Source organism: Phyllostomus discolor, chromosome 3 (genome assembly GCF_004126475.2).
Source record: "Phyllostomus discolor isolate MPI-MPIP mPhyDis1 chromosome 3, mPhyDis1.pri.v3, whole genome shotgun sequence".
In the NCBI taxonomy this organism is placed as follows: Eukaryota; Metazoa; Chordata; class Mammalia; order Chiroptera; family Phyllostomidae; genus Phyllostomus; species Phyllostomus discolor.
This window is the reverse complement of record NC_040905.2, coordinates 163,368,082-163,388,282: the sequence shown is the minus strand read 5'-3', so window position 1 is coordinate 163,388,282 and position 20,201 is coordinate 163,368,082. Positions and strand designations below refer to the sequence as shown.

The window sequence follows — 20,201 nt, the reverse complement described above, 5'->3', positions numbered from 1 at the left end:
ACAATATGACTGTACTTTATACCATCAGACTGTAAATTTAAAACATGATTGAGATGCTGAATTTTATCTTATATGTATTTATCATTAAAAATAGAAAAACCGACATATATTTTAAAAATTACTATATGCGGTTTGCTTTGTGACTCACATTGTATTTCTATTGGTGGGTCCTTCCCTAGAGCAACAATTTTGAAGCGAGGAGCCACAGAAAGTTCTAAAGCACCCAGTACCTGACTACTTAGTCAGGGGCACCGCCCTCTCGTCCCTCGGATTGTCAAATAAAAAAATGACAACAGCCAATATAACAAGTTATCCAGTGTGAAGGAATCAAAATTGTACCTTTTTTTGGTCTGATTGGCAAAAAATATTATTTGGGGTATGCCCAAGGATTTTAGTAATTAGTTTACATGTTTCAAGAGATAAAAAAGGCGGGTTGAAGATGACCGCTCTCGAGTATAAGCTCCCGGAGGGGAGGGAAGCGACTGTGTGCCGCTGATTTCTGTGTCTCCAGCCTGCAGTGACTGCTAAGTATGTGCGTGGGAAAAAGATCTTTGATCAGAAGAAGGCGAAAAAAGCAGGTGAGAGGGAAAAGTGATGGCAGTGAGGGATGGGGCTGCAGAACCAAACACAGCCGCTTGGGGGAGTTGAGAAAGTCTTGGATTGAAACAGTGCGGCCCCTGCTGTGTAGTGGCTGGAGCACAGCCCCTCAGAACCAGGTTCAAATCCTAGTGCTGCTACTAACTAGTGAACAGCCTTGACAAGTGACATTCACCCTGAGCCTCACTGACCTCTTCATGTGGCAAGGAGAAATAAAGGATATTGTCTTGGCACAATCCTGGATGCATAATGAACAATCAATAAAATGTTAGGGGTTTTTTTATTAGATTTTATGGGCCTGTTGTGGAGGAAAAGCAATCTTTAAAATGTTGCCCAAAGCCTACCTGCATTAAGTCATTTCCCTGCTGAATATTAGAACAATTTTTAATCTGAGATGACAAAAATAATATGAGCTGGCAGATGGCACAGTGTTGTCATCCACTTTGTTGCCTGGAATTGAATGGATTATCCATAAATACGACCACACTCCTTCCTTGTTTGGAAAAGCACTCGACTGTCAGGTCTGCTGTGTGTCCTGTGGTGCTGATAGGCCCTGTGCGCTGGTACGATGGCACAGCAACAAGGTCCGGCGGACGGGCCACACCGCGGAATCAGACGGGGCAGGCAGCTCAAGATTCCTAAACCCAATCACCAAGTCTCAATAGCTTAGAACCACAGTACTTCTCATTTTTTGCTACATGTTCACTATACCTCAGCATAGGGCCTTGCTTCATGTTATTCTCACCAAAGGGCCCCAGCTAGAAAGTGCCCAGGATTGTGGCTGCAAGAAAACAGGAACATGGTGAGTCCTGCACTGGCTAGTAAAGTCTTCAGGCTGAAATAGCACATCATTCTCACTCACATTTATTGCCCAAAGCAAGTCATGTGTCCACACCTGACTCCAAGCGAGTAGGGAAGTGGAACCCTATCGTACAGCTGGAAGGAAAAGCAGAAAGAATATCCATGAGCAGCCATTGCCAGAGGAGATGTTCTCACAATGGCAGAGATATGATGCTACCCAATGTCCCGAGATCAAACTCTGGGATGCTAACAAAATCCCCCTTGATTTCACATGCATAGAAAGCAAAGAAATGCAAACAGAAATGATTCACTGTTTTTTTTTTAAACAACTGAATTATTAAAACCTACAATATCCAATTCTGTTAAGGTTTTAGTGAAATGATATACTCTTAACACTGCTGGAATTATCAAAAATTAGAACATATGTTTTTTTTTAAAAAAATACTTGTTTCAGGCATATAACATAGTGATTCAACAATTTATAAACCTTATGAAATGATCCCCATGATAAGTTGAGCACCCATCTGGCACTCTACCGAGGTCTGTCCTGAAAAACTCCAGCCATTGTTAATATAACAAGAATGGCTTATGTGACATCGATGTAACCTGGTAGCCAAAGAAAGTGGACTGGAATGCATGTGTGTGAACAATGACGACTTCATTGTACTAGTAGTGGGGGTGGTAGATGCCATTGAGTGAGTGTGTGTACTGTGTGGCCATTGCACTAGAAATGACTAAGCAAGCAGAGCAATAAATCTGTGTCAAATTTTGTGTTAAGCTTGAACATTCCTCTGTGGAAACTATTTGGATGATTCAGAAGACTGTGGGGGATGATGCAATGAGAACACCACAAATGAAAGTGTGGCACAAATGCTTCAAAGATGGTTGAGGATCTGTTGAAAGTGATCCACATTCTGGAAGGCCTGCAACAAGCAGAACACCTGAGAATGTTGAATGTATATGGGCTGCAATCAACAAAGACTGGTGACTGACAGTGCAAGAACCAGAAGCTGACCTGGGGATTCCAAAAACTACTGTGTCTGAGATATTGACACAGAATCTTGGCATGAAACGTGCTGTCACAAAATTCATTCCGCAGCTTCTGCTACCAGAGCAGAAGGAACATCGTGCTGCAGTTGCTGATGACTTGATTCAAACAGCTACCAATGAACCAGATTTCCTCAAGGAGGGCATAAGTTTTAAGGGGACTGAGGCACCATTATCCTGTGTTGAATGTTTTATGTATCTTGTATCTTCTTCAATAAATGTCTCTATTTCCCATATTACAAGGCTGAATACTTTCTGGACAGAGCTCATCCATAGTTACTACATTTAGAAGAGGGTCTCTCCATGAGAGGAGAGGTGTTTTAATAGTGCAAGCTCATACTAGGTACTCAAAACATTTATTGTATAAATAAATTTAAAAAGATAAGTGAAGAAAAGACAAATAGCAATAAATGAAGGTTGAATTAAGAACATAAAAATGAAGGGATCATCTCTCTTAAGAACTCTGGCTAGGTAACGTTAATCAGTAACGAGAGAAATAGTTTTCAGGCCTAGAAAGAACAGTCTCCCAGCATCAGTTCTGTGTGGGCAGCACAGTCCTAGCAACCACAGAAATACCTGTTTCTTTCTTGCTGTCACCACCACATAACAGTCTCTTCTGCTTTCATTGCCTTCTCCCTCTCTGCCACCCCTTCTTGAGTTCTACCCTCCCCACTGCCAGGACTGGCTCAGGACAGGGTCTGAGTTGGAACATGCCTATTAGAAAGAGCATGTTATTTTCCTTCGACTGCAGGGAACAGAAGATAAGAGTGATCTTCCCCTCACTGTGATCTTCCCTGTTCTCTCAATGACCTGTTCTATGAAATTTAATCCAATTTAACAAAACTCCCAGTGAAAGCTAAATCTAGGTTTTCCCATGAAATACGGGCCTTCCTTAATGTGAATATGTAAGACCTCCACGGATGTTTGTGCAGAACACACGCCGCACAACCCGAGCCACATTACTCATCAGAAGCATCAGAAACAGATGTATTTACTACAATTCTTTAGCAAATGTCAATAAATTGTCTTATTTTCTAACAGAATCAGTATATCACGATAACTTCCTGTCTTAAGGAAGATTTTTGTTTTTGTTTTTTTCCAGTTCAGGCAAAGTGTTATGTGGTCTTCAGTGGCTCTGTAGTGTGCCCCACGAGCCCACATTAGTCCTTGCCCTTCCTCCAAGGTCTACTCAGAAAGCGCTGGCACACTTGCATACTTCATGGGTCAGACAGGCTACATCAACAAGGGAAGCAGGCCAACTGCGTGAGTCTTTAGAAAGTAGAGGGGACGGGTAAGAACCTGCAGTGGAGAGTACAGACCTAATCCAAAAGCCTTCGAGCTTAATTTAAAAACAAAATCGCTCTGTAGGCTAACTGTAATTCAGATTAGCCTACAGATTAGCCTTCAAATTACCTTCTGATAAATTAATTCCTCTGGTCATAAGTTTGCACACTGTGGTTCTTGGTCAAATAAGTGATGGAAATAAAAAAAATAGAACAACAACAGAATGCAGCTTATTTGTTGAACTTTGATCTCCATCCTTATTTCCAGAGTCAAACCCATAGAAACCACAAAAGGTTTGCAAGTCAGTGTTCTCATCCAGGGGTAATTTTGCTCCCCCCAAGGAAGGTTTGGTGATGTCTAAAGACACCTGGTCTAGGTGTCTAGATGTCTAAAGACAACTGGGGAAGGGTGTGCTGTTGGCACCCGGTGATTAGGGGCCAGGGAGGCTGCTAAGCACCTTGCAGTGCGCCTAGAACAGCTCCCTACAACAAAGAATCACCCAGCCTAAAATGTCAGTGATGTGATTGGTGGAAAACCCTGACCGAAGTAGTTGTGTGAGAATTTAAAAAGCAGAAAAGGGAGAGTAGGCTTGATGTGAAGAGAATCCTTAAACACTAAGCAGTACCTGTATATAGGTGTGGGTCGTAGAAATGCAAAAGAGTTAACCAATTTCTGGCCCCCGCACAGTGAAAGGGGATGGCCAAGATATCAGGAGAACTACAGGCATTACCAGGCAATGCTGTTTCAGTTCCTCGTTCTGGGGACTCCCGGAGGCACCACTTCACCCCTCCCCTCCGTCCTCGCCCACATGTCCATGGGACAGGCAGAGTCCTGCACACACTGCAGGCACCACTGTCTGTGAGTTGTATCTGTGAGTTACTAGGAATATGTTTCATTAGCACACAAACTATTGGGAGAAAATATTTTGACATCTTAAATTTTTTCCTCAGAGAAATCTCTCCTCATGTTACTATTCTCACTGCTGAATACAGATGTTATACTCTATAACACTACTTGTTTATAAAGAGGTTGAGTGTTACACTTCAGCTATATTGTGAAATTTGAAAACTGGCCTGAATACATGCCTCCTGCAACTTACTTCAGTAGAGTGGTTTCTGAATTTCATGCTACTGGAAGAGATTTTAACTCAATTTTGATGTAAGATTGCCATTGACGACACATCTCAGTAGAGCCGGCAGTTTTTCAAATGGGCAAACCAACAAGTTGTCTTATCAATAAATTCTTTATAAAGAGCTCCCTGCCCCAAGATGGGTTTAATACAGCAAATTGACTCTTCCTATGCTGTCCACGACTCCATAAGGATACACTAAACTACCCTAAGATGACATGAACCAAAGTAGTTTGGGGACATCACTTCCTGTGGTTACTTGGGAACCACAGGGGGTCTTCTCTTGTGAAGAGAAGGTGGGAAGATTGGGAGAGGGAGGCTCCTGCCTGTTAACAAAGTGGTCAAAAAATAGAAAATCAATGAAAGGAAATACATACCTAGCACCCAGAGCAGTGCCTTAAGTGTTGAGGGTTTTGAACATCAAATAAATGCTTTTAACCAAATGACAGATGGTACTAATAATGCCTCACATTTTAAATTTTTTAATTAAATAGTACCTCTAGAAGCATTTTTCAAAAATAAGCAGAGATTTATTTAAACATCTGCATGGTATTCCAAATCACCATTTTGGTTACTTTCCGTGTTTTGCTGCTACAAACAATGAGTCAGTGTTAATATTTTTTTGAACTTCATTTCTCCTGTTTATGAGGATGTTTGTAGGTTAAGTTACTAGAAATGAGATCAAATAATGGGCCCATTTTAATTTTTAAATGTTTTGCCAAATTGCCCGCTATAGGGTGTTATAACCTACACTCTGCAGGGGCGCATAATAGCGCCCACTTATTTCCCTATAGCATCACCAACACAGTGCATTAACGATTTTTATGAATAAATAAATTTAAATATTTTTAAAATATTTAAACATTTTCTTTTGTGTTAACCTGTTATCTGATATGTTCCTCTGACACTCGGCAGTGAGACAAAGCATTGGAAAGCACGTTAAAGCAGCACAAGGGGGTGAAGGGGAGAATGCAAACAGTAATGCTGAGCTCTCAGTGTCCTATATTAAATAATCTCATTCTGATTTTCCAAGAGCTATCAGCCAAATTCAGCAAAACCCAATTACAAAAATTCTGCAGTTCTGTTGTTCAGTCACCTCAGCTTCCTGCCATTGCTACTATATTTTAAGAGAGCATTTCCATGCAGCTTTGAAACTCTTGATCAATGCATCTCAGATGACCAGTGGGTAGATTAACTTACAGGTAAATGAGATTTGTTTCCTGGAGAAATGTCTGTAGCTCTTGATATTGCATGGACTTTTCCACCTATTTTTTTAAAACTTTTATTATGAAGATTTTCAAATGTACATAAAGTACGTAGATTGACATAAAGATTTCTATCATTAAGATTCAAAACTTACTAAGATTTTTGTCTATCTTAATTCATTTCTACTGCCAAGTATATTTTGTTTCCTTGGCTAGACATTCTAAGGCAAATCCTAGACATAATGTCATTTCCACCATAAATATTTCAGTATTATGCAGATATACTGTGCACATGTTCGGCAGGAAACAGGGACCAGAGAATATGGTTACTGTAATAAATACTGAGTAGGGAGGCATGGAGCAGGCATGCTCCAGCTGGGTTTAAAGGAAGTATGAGTTTTCCTCATAAAAGAAAAGAATTGAAAAACAGCTACTAGAAACTTGGATTTTTACTTTTTGCTTCCTTGAGTCATTATCTGAAGCATAACCTCACATATACTCAATAGAATATCAGCTTTCATATTGCAAAGGGTCATAAACAATTATAACAGACAAATAGTTGGTTATAGTTGGTAACTCCAAATCTCTTCTCTCAATAATGGATAAATAAGTAGACCAAGAATTATTAAAGATCAATCAACTTGACCTGATATTTAGAGATCAGTCCACTCCACAATAACAGAAGACACATTCTTTTTAAAGGCGCACACAGTGTTCACTGAAGTATGCCATACTGTGAGCCATAAAACAAACTCCAACAAATTTGAAACCACTGATATTATACAAACCACATTTTCATTCACATCACAGAAGAGTTCAACAAAAATACAGAAAGCTACCTGGAAAATCTCCAAATGTTGAAAATCAAACAATATAATTCTAATATGTGGACCAAAACAATTCATAGGCCAAAGAACAAATAACAATGCACATTATTTTGAATTGTAGAACAAGGAAAATACAACATACCAAATTTACGGGATGCAGCTAGAAGAGCATACAGGGAGAAATATATAGCAGTAAATGCATATATTAGAAAAAGAAAGGACTCAAATTAATGATTTAAGTGTGTACCTTAAGAAGTTAAAGAGAAGAGAGTGATCAGAGAATCAAAGTAATGAGAAGGAAGAAAATAAAGACAAAAGCAAGAATCAGTAAGATAGAAAATGGACAAAATAGAGAAAAATGAATGAACCGAAAAGCTGTCTCATTGAGAGGATCAATAAAGTTGATAAGCCTTTAGGTAGATTAATAAAAAACATATTATCAATATAAGAAATAAGAGAAAAAAACGTATTACAGATCATACTGATACGATGGAACACTATGAATGACTTAATAGCAACGAGTTTGTCAGCCTAGATGAATGGACCATAAATTCCATAAAGGCAAACAATTAAAGCTCATTCAATAAACAGAAGATACATTAAATAGATTGACATGTATTAAATAAATTGACTTTGTACTTAAAATCTTCCCACAAAAGTACTCAAGATCTATTTGCATTTGATTTTTAATTTTAACAAATGTTTAAAGAAGAAATGATGCCAAATTCTATATGACAAATTCACAAAAACAAATGATTAGGGAACATGCTCTGATTTTATAAGACCAGTATTATTCTGATGCCCAAATCAGACAAAGGTATTAAGAAAACTATAAAGCAATCTCTAAGAAACAGAGACACAAAATTCTTTATAAAATTCTAGCAAATCTAATTTAGCACTATACGAAAAGGGTCATACATCAACAAAAAAGGTTTAACTTGGAAATTCAAGGTTGTTTTGACATTCAAAAATGAATCAGTTTAATTTATCATATTAACAGGCTAAAAATAAAAGTGACAATCATTTTCAATGATTCATATATAATTTGTACCTTGGATTGAAACATAATTTAAGGTAGAAACTATTAGCAAATTAGGAATATAATGGACTTTCCTCAACCTGATAAAGAACATCAATAAAAATACCTACAACTAATGGTGAAAATTGAACGCTTTTCCTGGGATCATGAGGAGGTAAGGATTCCCACTCTCACTTCTCTACACCATTGTACTAAAGGGCCCAGCCAGTGCAATAAGCAGGAAACAAAAACAGGTAATAAAGGAAAAAGTAAAACTATCTCATATCACAGAGGATATGGGCATCTATGTAGAAAATCCTAGGAATCTATAAAAGAAACCTACACAAACTAAGTGACTTAGTAAGATTGCAGGATTAAAAAAATCAACTTCATATCCAAAGCAATGGGTAGCAAATATATACTAAATTTGGGCTGTGTGATTAAAAAATGGGATATGTGCATGATACTGAAGTGCCTTCAGCCAGATTCCTTATATCTATATGTAACACAGAAAGCACAGTAACTTCACAGTAGAAAAAATAGAAAATATTTTGGCCTGGTGTTCAAAATTTATACTACCGACAAGGGGTAGAGAGACCTCTTTGCTTTCTGAGGTGATATCCTGAGAAGGACACAACACCAGGCAGGTGGTTTTCTGACTGGGGATGCAGAACCTGAATCTTTTTGTAAGGAAACATTAGAAAAACCCCAGTTGGGGGATATTCTATAAAATAGCTGATCCCTGTCCTTCAAATACCTCCATGTCATCAAAGGAAGAAAAGGGGTGAGGAACTCTTACAAATTAAAGGAGTCTAAAAGACATGACAAAAACACGTGGCATGTAGAGCAGATGCAGTACAAGAGAGAAGAAAGATGCTACAAGAGACATTACTGGGAAAATGGAAATATTGCACAGACGTTAAATTCCTGAATTTGGTCAATTTACTACAATTATGAAAGATAATATTCTTGTTTATAGCCTATACCTGTGATGTACTAAGGAGTAAAGGAGTATGATATATGCAGATTATTCCCAGATGGTTTCAGAAATAAAATGAAAGTGTGTTTACATATGTACACACATGTACAGATAGACACAGTGGATGGGACTAAATATTGTACATTAATGAATCTGTTTAAAAGGTATCCAGAAATTCTCAGTTATGTTGATGAAACTTCTAAGTTGGAAATGTTTTTCAAAATAAAAAAGAATAAAAATTTTTCCCATGCTTCATAAACTCCCAGAAGATGGTCCACCAGTATCTTTATGTCTTTTTCTCCATTAGTGAAATGTTGATAAAAGTTGGCTTTCCATGGCTGTGCTATCATCTCAATTAATGACATGAGTTGAGTTTTCTAGCTTCTATGTCAACCAATGAAGAGGGAAGGGGCAGTTTGGAAGCTGTTGAAAGAACATGGGCCTTACATTTTTGTCACTGAGGCAATTTCCTTCAAATCTATGAGCCTTAGTGTCTTTGCTTAAAAATAGGAATAAACAGTAATGATACACCAAACTCACAGGGCTGCCGTGAGAATTACTAAAGAAGGTACAAATACATACCTTTAAAAAGATATAAAAATTCAATTATGCTCAGACAATGCTAGGCCTCTGCTTGATGCTTTCAGGCTCCCTCAGAACAAAGCAAGATGTCAGCCGTGGTCTCGCCAGATGGGGCCCTCCAGTTCCCTGGTCTCGTCATTATCCTTCTCCTGAATTCACTTCACCCAGGCCCTCTGTTCTTAGTGCCATTCTTCAAATGCATCCTGCCTTAGGGCCTTTGTGGTTCTGTTCCACTGTCTGGACCACCCTAGCCTTGACACACACGCTCTTTCCCTTCTCCACTTCTGTTTTACAGTCAAATGTTGAATCAGTGAGGCTTTCCCTCAGAAAGTACCTACAAAGAGTATACACACAACCCCCAGTCATTCTCTGCCTCTTTCCCTGGTGTATTTTTCTTTTTAGCACTTACCACACACAACTCACTATATATGCTCATTTATTAATTTTCTGTGTCCTGTTAAAGTGTTTACTACATATTTGTAAAGGCTTCTATTTATTCAGTACTATATGTTCATCACATAAATAAGTGCATGGCACATAATAGACTCCCAATAAATATTGGAAGAATGAATGAACAGGAAGTAAACCTTGCACATATCTAGTACATTCATAGTCAGTATGTCATAGATATGAAGTTCATTTAATTAAAACTTTTTTCTCTGTTGACACCTGTCATTATGAAATATCTCCACTGCTTCTAAAATACAATGAATTTTAATGTACTGGATTTCACAGTGGTCTTCGAGATTACTGGAGATTATTTGACTGGTAACCAAATCAGGCTTGGAAAGCACTGAGTCACAATTCTGAAAAAGGAAAGTAGGAAAGAAATATTCCTCATAGGTATATTTGGATATTTGATCATTCCTTTCCTAGTGATGCCTAATTATCACTACAGGTCAACTTCCCAATAAAGTTGGGTTTTCTTTCTTTCCCAAGTTACAGATAATTGGCAGCTGTTCACTTCTAAATATAAAATAGCAGCCTCACATTTCAAATGCCACATCCTCTTATCCAAGCAGAGCACATCTCAAAAATTTAACAATCGTGTCTGAGGGACAGTGACACCACTAGACAGCTTTCTGTCAACACCCAGGCTGACAAATGACAATTAAGATCTCATTGCCACCTGGGAACTGGGCCATCTGGGACCCACTGAGTCACAGCCACCTTGCTCCTCACTTGCCACACTACTTGCTTGCAGCTGTGGACTCCGGTCCTTTGCATCCCAAGCTTCCTTGACAGATCCAGAATGAGGGACCAGCTGCTTGGCTTGTTCAGTGTCCGGGGACAGTCAAGTCAGACAGGCAATCAGACTACCCCAATTCCCCAGGGGTATTCATTGATTTTGAAAACTATTATTAAAGTAAACTAAGGAGGACCATTAATTTGCAAAAATCTGTACTTCTAATCCATTTGGGGCTGGGATTTACTCTTAGTAGAAACCAAGAGACACATGAACCCCAGAATAGGAAGGAGTTTTAAGGCACTCTTGGGAAAATTCTTAAGACTGAAATTCTTGGTATTATTTTTTCTTCCTACAGAACAAATGAAACTAATCAATTATAGCCAGGGTTCTAAAGCAACATGGGCCAAAGTGTTTGTGTATATGCATGAAACACAGGTTACACACTGAACCATTAAAGAATTATATCAGAGTTAGTCTACCTATGAGCTCCCTGCTTAGAAATTTTCCTTCTTGCTTTTTTGATTGGTATAAACAACTAAGTAGAACCTCAGTCATTTGAATCCACATTTCATTATTGAGGGCAACATCTCTGCATCAAGGAATGTAATGAAAAGGGTCAGTCCACTCTCCTTGTCAGAGAAGGCATCAGATATTACTTACAGGGAGGGCCTTTGTGCCGGATCAATAGACTCCTGTCATTGACCCCAACACTGAGAGAGTCATGTTGGTTCTGGGCCTCATGACTATCCAGGCTATTTAAGATTCTCTCAAGTAGGGGCTGGAAGCAGTACAAGCAGTGAGTGTTGAGGCCACTGATTGTGATAGGGAGTGAAACATATCCTATTATCTATGCACATCATCTACTACACTGTAATTTAAGACTCAAAGAAAGGTTTTTGTTCAGAAAAAGAAGGCAGTCCAATTTGAAAGTCCCTAAAAAGTAAAATTCTCAGATTTGTTTAGTCTCTAGCTACCAACTCTGAACAGTGCCCTAGGCCTGAAACATGGACACTGTGGAATACACATTCTATTTAATCGTTGTGACTTCCTCGAACACTAAGTGTTCCACATGTGAACACATTAGGAGGAAGGTTTTCTATTCATCTATATCCTGCACAGCCACTCCTTGTTCTTTCACTGGCTATTTCTTTCTTAAAACTGAGCGTGTCTTACCCAGGAGGATGTGTGGTGGTATGGGCAGAGCCAGTTAGCTGTGGACGTCAATCCTTCATCAGTTAATATCAGTCACAGTACCTTGAAAAAGTAACTGATTTTCTTGAAATCTGTTTTCTCATCAGTAATACGATCCAATTAAATTTTTCCTCAAGTGCATGGTGTGTTAGATGAGGCAATAGATTAAATGATTATAATAAAAAGTAAAAATAGCATTTTGCTCTTAGCTTAGTTATGTCCCATTACATAGTCCCCCCCAATTTTCCATTTCTTAAAGAAATCAGTGAAATGGAAAATAGGTAGACAATAGAGAAAATAGTGCAACCAAAAGTTGAAAACACTGATGAAATTGATACACCTCTGACTAGGATGATCAAGAAAGAAAAGAGAAAACATCAAAAACAATATTAAAAAAGAAACAGGAGATATTATTACAGAATTGCAAAATTAAAAGAAACATGCAAATTATGAAAATATGCCACTAAATCTGACATCTTAGATGAAATGAAAAAATTCTGTGAAAGAATATAAAATATAAGATTGACACAAGAAAGAAAATCTGAAGATTTCTATATCTGTTTTATTATTCCCATTGATAAAACTTCAAGCCTTATTGATTCATGGGTGAATTCCATCAAACATTTAGTGGAGAAATAATACCAGTTCTACCACAAACTATTTTATAATAAGCATTTCACCAAATTCATAGAATGTGATTTCAATAAAGCCAGAAAAATCAGAAAATTTAATGCCCAATTATGATAAAACACATCCAGCAACCTAAGAGGTAAACTTGACATACAACGAGCATCACACTTACTGGTGACCTTCCCCCTACAGTGAGGAGAATGTCAAGGACAACTGCTCTCTCAGGTCTAGTCAACACTGTACTAGAGGTCATAAGAATTTCAAAAAGTCAAGAAAAAACATAAAAGGCATATCAAGATAAGAATTAAAGCTGTCTCTGTTTGTAGGTGACACCTTTTTAAAAGTGTAGAAAATGCTGAGGAATCTAAACTATAACTACTGAACTAGTGAGTGAATTTAAAGGATTATAGTATTCAAGATTAATATTGAAAATTAATTTATTATATACTTGTGGCAGGCAATTGTGTGTTTCCAAAATTTTATTTATAATAGGTTCAAAAACAAAACATTGAGGGATAAATGTGTCAAAAATTGTGTATGACTCCCACACTGAATACTATAAAACATTTCTGTGGAAAAATCAAAGACCTAAATAAATGAAGAGAAATATTCTATTCCTTAACTAGAAGCAATGGGATGTTGGCAAAAATTTAACAATTGGTTGCCCCCACAAAACAAGAGAGATCCCTGTTTATGAAGTTTGCAAATTCTGCGGTGTAAATTCTCTCAAGCTCACTAATTTCAAACTACCAAATTTCTGAAACTTTAATAAGGGCATCTGTAATTTAGTATGCACTGTCTTCAGCTCACCAATGACTGAAAGTCTTAATATTGTTACAATGACAATTCTCACCAAGCTGATCAATATCAAGCATAAGTAGATGAAGCACTTTTGTAGAAAGTAACAACTTAATTTTAAAAGTTATATGGGAATGCAAAGTATAAAAAAATATCCAGAACAATCTTGACAAAGAAGAACAAAGTTGGAAAGCAAACTACCAGACTCAATGATTACTTTAAAGGTAATTCAGACCATGTGATTAGCACAAGGGTAATCAATGAACAGAGTAGAGAACTCCAACATAGACTAAGTCTGTAGACAGTCCTTTGACTTGCAAAAGTCTTTTCAACAAACACTGCTAGAATAACTGTCTATTCACGTGGTCTACAAATAACCTCTAGCCCCATACCTCATACCACATAAAAATAAGATGGATTATATTCCAAAAATATAAAGCTATAAAACTTCTAGAAGGAAATATAGGAAAAAATAATTTGCTATTTGAGGACAGGCAAAGTGCTCTCAGGACAGAGAATGCAATAAACAAAAAGGAAAAATGGTAAACTGGACTTCATCCAATTTTAAAACTGCTTAACATAAGATATCATTATGGAAATAAATAAGAAAGCTACAAACTAGACAGTAACATCCATAAATTATTTATCTGATACACAACTGCTATCATACATAGAAATTAACAACTCCATAGATAAGCAACCAGTTAGTAACAGCCAACCAATTTTAATTCATAAGCACATGAAAAAGTGCTTAACATCATTAGTCACCAGCAAAATTTAAATTAAAAACACTATGAGATAGGATGAAACCATCAGTGTGGTAGAAACTGAAGACTGAAAGACCAAATGTTGGCAAAGATGTGGTACAACCAGAACTCTTGTCCATTAGTGATGGGAGTGTAAAATGGTACAATCACTTTGGGGAAAAAAGATTGGTATGAGAATACTTATAGCAGCTTCATTGCTCAAAGCCCAAATGTGGAAAGAGTTTCAATGTCTATCAAAATGAGAATGGACAAACTGTGACTACTGCTTAGCAATAAAGAAGAACTACTGCTACCTGCAACAACATGGATTAGAGTATACACTGAATGATTTCATTTATAGAAAGTTCTAGGACATACAAAGTTAATTCACAAAAGGGAAAAAAATGAAAACAGTGCTTATCTCTAGAAGGATGAGAATAAGTAGTAACTGGGAAAGGACATAAGGTAACTTGTAGGAATGCTGGCATTCTCTAAGATTTGTGTAGTTTAATGCATGTAAATTTAACCACAGTAGAAAAACTGAGAAGCGTAAAAATAATGTAAGGTCTATTTAATAATATGCAGGTTAATGTATTATATAAGGGATTAAATGTGCTGGATATTATAATTTACTCTGAAATGCACCATAAAAATAAGATGGATTGATAGATGAATAGATGAATAGGTATATCATAAAACAACTTCCACATTCTGGCTGACTCTGAGTCAGTGTAGAAACAAAAAACCAGGCTAACTTCTTTTACCTCAAGGAGTTACCATAATGAAACCATTTTGGACATCCTAACTACCCCGAAGAGAATAGGTGCCATTGCTAATACTTTTCATTGACTGCATTAACACCATAAGATGGAACAATTTGCGTATAAGTTCAAGAAATGACCACTGAGCATCGAAGGCAGACCCATGGCACTGTTAGTCCTAATTATTGTTATCAGGCTGGAAACCTTCCAGAGTGCCTTATAGTCCTTTCTTACAATGGTTCTAGTTACACTTTAGTTTACCTCCCTACTGCTTGGCACTTGTTGTCCAGAATATAAAAACGTTCAACCAGTGATTCAAAGACCCAAAGACAAGAAAAAGTCACTCTGATTGACACTGAAACTAAAATTCACATTTCTGCAAACAACTTCATCTCTGAGGGGAGTCGACAACAGTGCTGAAGAGCTGGACAATCCTTGGTGGCCTCTCCTGCGTCTCTGGATGGTGAACTAAAAGGGGGCTAAGGATAAGGATGTTTTCTCATAGTCTAGGAAAAGGCTGAGTGTTCTCTAGCCTCGATATCAGGTAAGCACCAGAATCAGTTTTAAATCATCATTTCAATCATGACAATTCATATCAGGAAACATGCGGCTGAAAGCCAACCAATCAGTAACAGTGAGAAGTCAATGAATCAGGAGATTCATTTTCAGAGAAGACGGGGTCATGACAAAACTTACCAGCATGAGACTCAAACTTTAGCAGAGCGCTGTTGTACCCCAGAGCAATCAAGATGGACTCCTTCCCCACACGGCAGCATTCAGTGTCTCTGTTGAGTAAGCATTTAAAGACACAGACGCCATCAGCTATAAAAGGTGGGAAAAAAAGAATTAGGAAAATCCATTTTGAGCATTGCAAAAAGGTTCATCAATGCCATTGCTACATTTCTCTCATGTTCTCAGGCCCCCAATTTTTTCTTTCTTAATACAATCCCTCCTGGGACATACGGGAATATGAGGATCAGAGATAAAAAGAGATGAATCTAACTATAGCTGAATACCAATTCTTTGCAGGTGGGTTAACACCTCTCAGAATGGGCACTTATTGGCCATTTTATCCAGGCCTCCATTACCCATAACCCTACATTCCCCAAATCATTTTGTATCTCTTGATGCCATCCTAGGAGAGTCCAGGTAATGCCATTGTGGGTGATTCTTGCGCATTTACTATGTGCCAGAGATATCATTAAAATTTCAGTTCTAAGCATTATCACTGCCAATGTTCCTAGGTGAAGACAAGGCGGAGGTAGGTCCAAATACGCACAGCTAATACAGGGCCAAGCTGGAATTCAAACCCAGGGTTGAATTTGACTCCAAACCCCATGTTGCTCCTACACATGTGCTGAGGCAAGTGTGATAAAAAAGGGAGCTTAGAGTCTGCAAGAAGGGCCCATGGTGATTTGCCATGGTCTCATTAGATTGATCCATAGATAATTGGGTACTAACTCATGAACGCTGTTAGCACTGGGGTTGCTGCAGTGTGGTGCAAAAAGCAACGACATTGAGTTTTGCTTTAATCTTTTCATCTTTGGTATTTACTAACTGAGGATCTTTAATCACCTAATCACAGAGTCACATTTTGTTCATTATATAAAATGAAAATATTGATGTTAATTTCATAGGCTTTTTGTTAAAACTCAAAAATAAAATTTATAATTTAAAAATCTTATTAAAATAAGAGCCTTAATGAGAGAAGTAAATTATTATTTCTCATTAAAAAGCAGATCTTAGCTCCTACCTTTGTCTTCCATTCTTCCTTACAAAATCAGTGGCAGTAAATGGATTAAATTATAATTAAAAACATAACTGTATGTAAAGTTCCAGTGTTACATGTAAGCATATGCACAGTTGTGCACATTCATTCAAAACACACACACAGAGTTAAGATGATCAAATATTTTCAAATATTTTTAACCATTACTTCAAAAGAATGAGTACCTCCTGATGGAGGTGTTCACAGATACTTTTCACGAAATGTCTTGGCTGGTTAAATAGTGCAGATGTTTTGAAAACACTTTCCTGGCATAAAACATGATTATAGGTTGTTATTGCAGCCAGTCAGTGCCTCAAAGGCATTGGTGTCTCCTTGCAGGGAGGTGGTCATGAATACAGATGCAGAAGAAGGGAGGCTGGGGATCTCTTAAACAGTATGTTTTCTTAAAATCACAAGAAATACTTTTTCAAGAAATCGGGATCTTTAGCACTTACCAATTGTTTTTCTTACAGTTTTGAAGTAGGATAAGACAGGATGAAGAAGGAAGGAGGATCCAGTCTTCCTAAGTTCCTCGTACAAACATGACTATTATAGTCTATGAGCTCTTTGTGAGCAGGGGCAATTTTACTTTATTTTGGGGTTCATTAACTTTTTTTCTCTGAGCCAAAACCTAGCACAATCCCTAGTACTCAAATATTTTTTGAAACAGTGAAAGCATAGCTCCCTGTATTGATGGTATCCCATCTCAGAATAGATAAAAAGTTTCAAAATTTATGACTCAATTCTCCTTAACCAGGTAGGTTCAGACTTTTTCTTTTGTTATTGTTTGTTTGGTTGTGATTTAATTTGGGTATAAATTGAATTGCTGTTTTTTCCTACTTTCATAAAATGCAAAATGCCTACCCTTGCATCTTCTTTTGTTTACCCTCTCCCCATCCTGTTTAAATATGGTGGGGAACATCTTTTTAAGTATGCCATAATGTCCAGAAAGCACTGGTAACTACTTCGAATATTAGAATACACCTATGGCAAAAAAACACTTCATACTTGAAGTAAAATTAAAAAGCAATGATAAGCTAGGAAAAAGTTCTCACCATACATAACAACTTAATATCCCCAATATATAATTAGCTCTAAAAGATAAGAAGCATAAGCACTTCTATTAAAAACTTATTAAGAGGGGTCATCAGGCAACTGACAACTAGAAAATGCCAACAGCAAATTTAAAAAAATATATGTTGACAATATCAAATATTGGAAAGGCTGTAAGAAAACAATGAGTGGTCATCAATGAGAAAGTAAATTTGTATATTCCTGGAATGTATTCTGTTCATATGGCTTAAAATTTTAAATCTATGTACTCTTTGCTGGACATTCTACTCATAACAAATTGTTTTAGGATGTACTTTATTGATAAAATGTGAATGGATGTATACGCAAGGACGTGCATCTTAGAGGTATTTACTATAGCTAGAAAATGTTTGTCACTTATACGGCTGGTTAAATTGAACATGGTATCTCTGTGGTCAGGTTGCAGGACAGCATGTATAATATCACTGTAGCAATTTAATATTGTGTTTATCTTTGTAGAAAGCTGTTTAAAAAGATATACACCAAGATGGCAGCATAGATAAACATGGCTCACCTCCTCAAATAACCACATTAAAGTTAGAACTACATTATAGTACCATTATTCAGAATTGTCAGAAATCAAGTTGCATAGAAGCCTGACAACTATGGAATTAAAGAAACCACATTCATCCAGACTGGTAGGAGGGGTAGAGATGAGGAATGGGCTGGTCCTGCATCTGCATGTGGTGGATAAAAATTTGGAAAGGATATCTCAGGAGCGAGGAGTCCCAGCCCCACACTAGGCCCCCAGCCCAAGGTTCCAGTCCCAGGAAGATACATCCCCACAACCTCTGGCTGCAAAAATCCAGTGGGGATTGGGTTGATAGAAGAAACTTCAAGAGTCCCAAGCAGCTGCTCTTAAAGAACCCACACAAAGGACTTACTCAGGACTTACTCCCTCTAAGCTCCAGCACCAGGGTAGCAGCTTGAAGGGCACCAGTGACATACAGGGAGGAACTAACGTGTCTGGCATCAAGACAAGAGCTGGGGGACAGCTTTCTACTAGACCAAAAGGCTGGTAGAGGCCACTGTCCCTTTTCTGAGCTCTCCCCCAACAGAGCCACAGAGCCAGCAGGTAGGTGACATATCTGAGATTCCATCAACCTGGCTCACACTGTTTGCCCCACCATGAATCTCCTGAAACTCCATCCCACCCAATTTACAGCTGTTAATAGTGGCTTTTCCATATGAATGCTCTTGGCTGATGCTTCATAACTTCCTAAATCCTCTGAAACAAATGACAGCCAGTCACAGTGGGCCCCCAGCCCTCATTACTCTTGCTAAGAGGCCCCAGGTCCAGCATTAACAGCAGCCAGCCTGGATTCACAGGTTGGCTTTGACTGGGAATTTCTAAGCCCAGCATAAGTAGCAACCATCTCAGGTTGCTCTATAGCTCAGACAGGGTGGCCCCAGGCAGAACCCAGGTGGGAGTTGAACTTTGCCTACACCACCCAGGAAACCCCAGGGCCAGTGTACCCAGCGGACAGCTACAGAACATGTCAGAGCACCACCACCCTGCCTCAGCATAGCTGGTCCTCCACAGAGGTGGAGGTTGGTGGTCAGTGGTTACAGCCAACCCTTGCAGCTGACTGGCCTGGGTAAATCCTTCCCATTGACCTGCCAACAGCAACCACAGCTCAACTATAAGAGGAGGGTGTACTCAGCAAATACAAATGGCACACCTTGAGTACCAAGCTTGGATGATAGGGGTGGCTGTGGCACTGGACTCTACAGGACACCTACTACATTAGACCATGCTACTAAAACAGGGAGTCATAGCAGCTCTACCTAATACATAGAAACAAATACAGGGAGGCTGTATGAGCCAAATGAGCAAAGAAACATGGCCCAAATGAAAGAACAGATCAAAACTCCAGAAAAAAGAACTAAATGTAATGGAGATAAGCAACCTATCAGATGCATAGCTCAAAACACTGGTTATAAAAATGCTCAAGGAACTTAGTAAGGACTTCAACAGCATAAAAAAGATCCAGTCAGAAACGAAGGATACACTAATTGAAATAAAGAACAATTTACAGGGAAACAACAGTAGAGTAAATGAAGCCAAGAATCAAATAAATGATTTGGAACACAAGGAAGCAAAACAACAACTAATCAGAACAACAATAAATAAGAAGAATAAAAAAACAAGGATAGTGTAAGCTGCCTCTGGGACAACTTTAAGCATTCCAACATTTGCATCAGAGGGGTACCAGAAGGAGAAGAGAAAGAGTAATGAATTGGAAATCTATTTGAAAAAATTATGAAAGAAAATTTCCCTGATTTGGAGAAGGAAATAGATCTGTACATCCAGGAAGCACAGAGTCTCAAACAAGATGGACACAAAGAGGCCCACACCAAGATACATCATAATTAAAATGGCAAAGGTTAAATATAAAGAGATACTCTTAAAAGCAGCAAGAGAAAAGAAGGTAGTTACCTACAGGGTAGTTTCCATAAGACTGTCAGCTGATTTCTCAAAAGAAACTTTGTAGGTTTGAAGGGTTGGCAAGAAATATTCAGTCATGAAAAACAGGGACCTATATCCAAGATTGCT

At 38.1% G+C, this 20,201-nt stretch overlaps 1 protein-coding gene across 2 annotated transcripts in view; it reads right to left on the bottom strand.

Annotated features, from left to right (window-relative positions):
* Window positions 1-20,201, bottom strand: part of LOC114490703 (histone-arginine methyltransferase CARM1-like) — a 230,287-nt gene that overhangs the window by 141,551 nt on the left and 68,535 nt on the right. For both annotated transcript variants that reach the window (XM_036021699.1, XM_036021697.1), the window contains one exon: window positions 15,481-15,606. In XM_036021699.1, coding sequence (XP_035877592.1) covers window positions 15,481-15,606 — 126 coding nt within the window. The remainder of the gene's footprint in view (window positions 1-15,480; window positions 15,607-20,201) is intronic.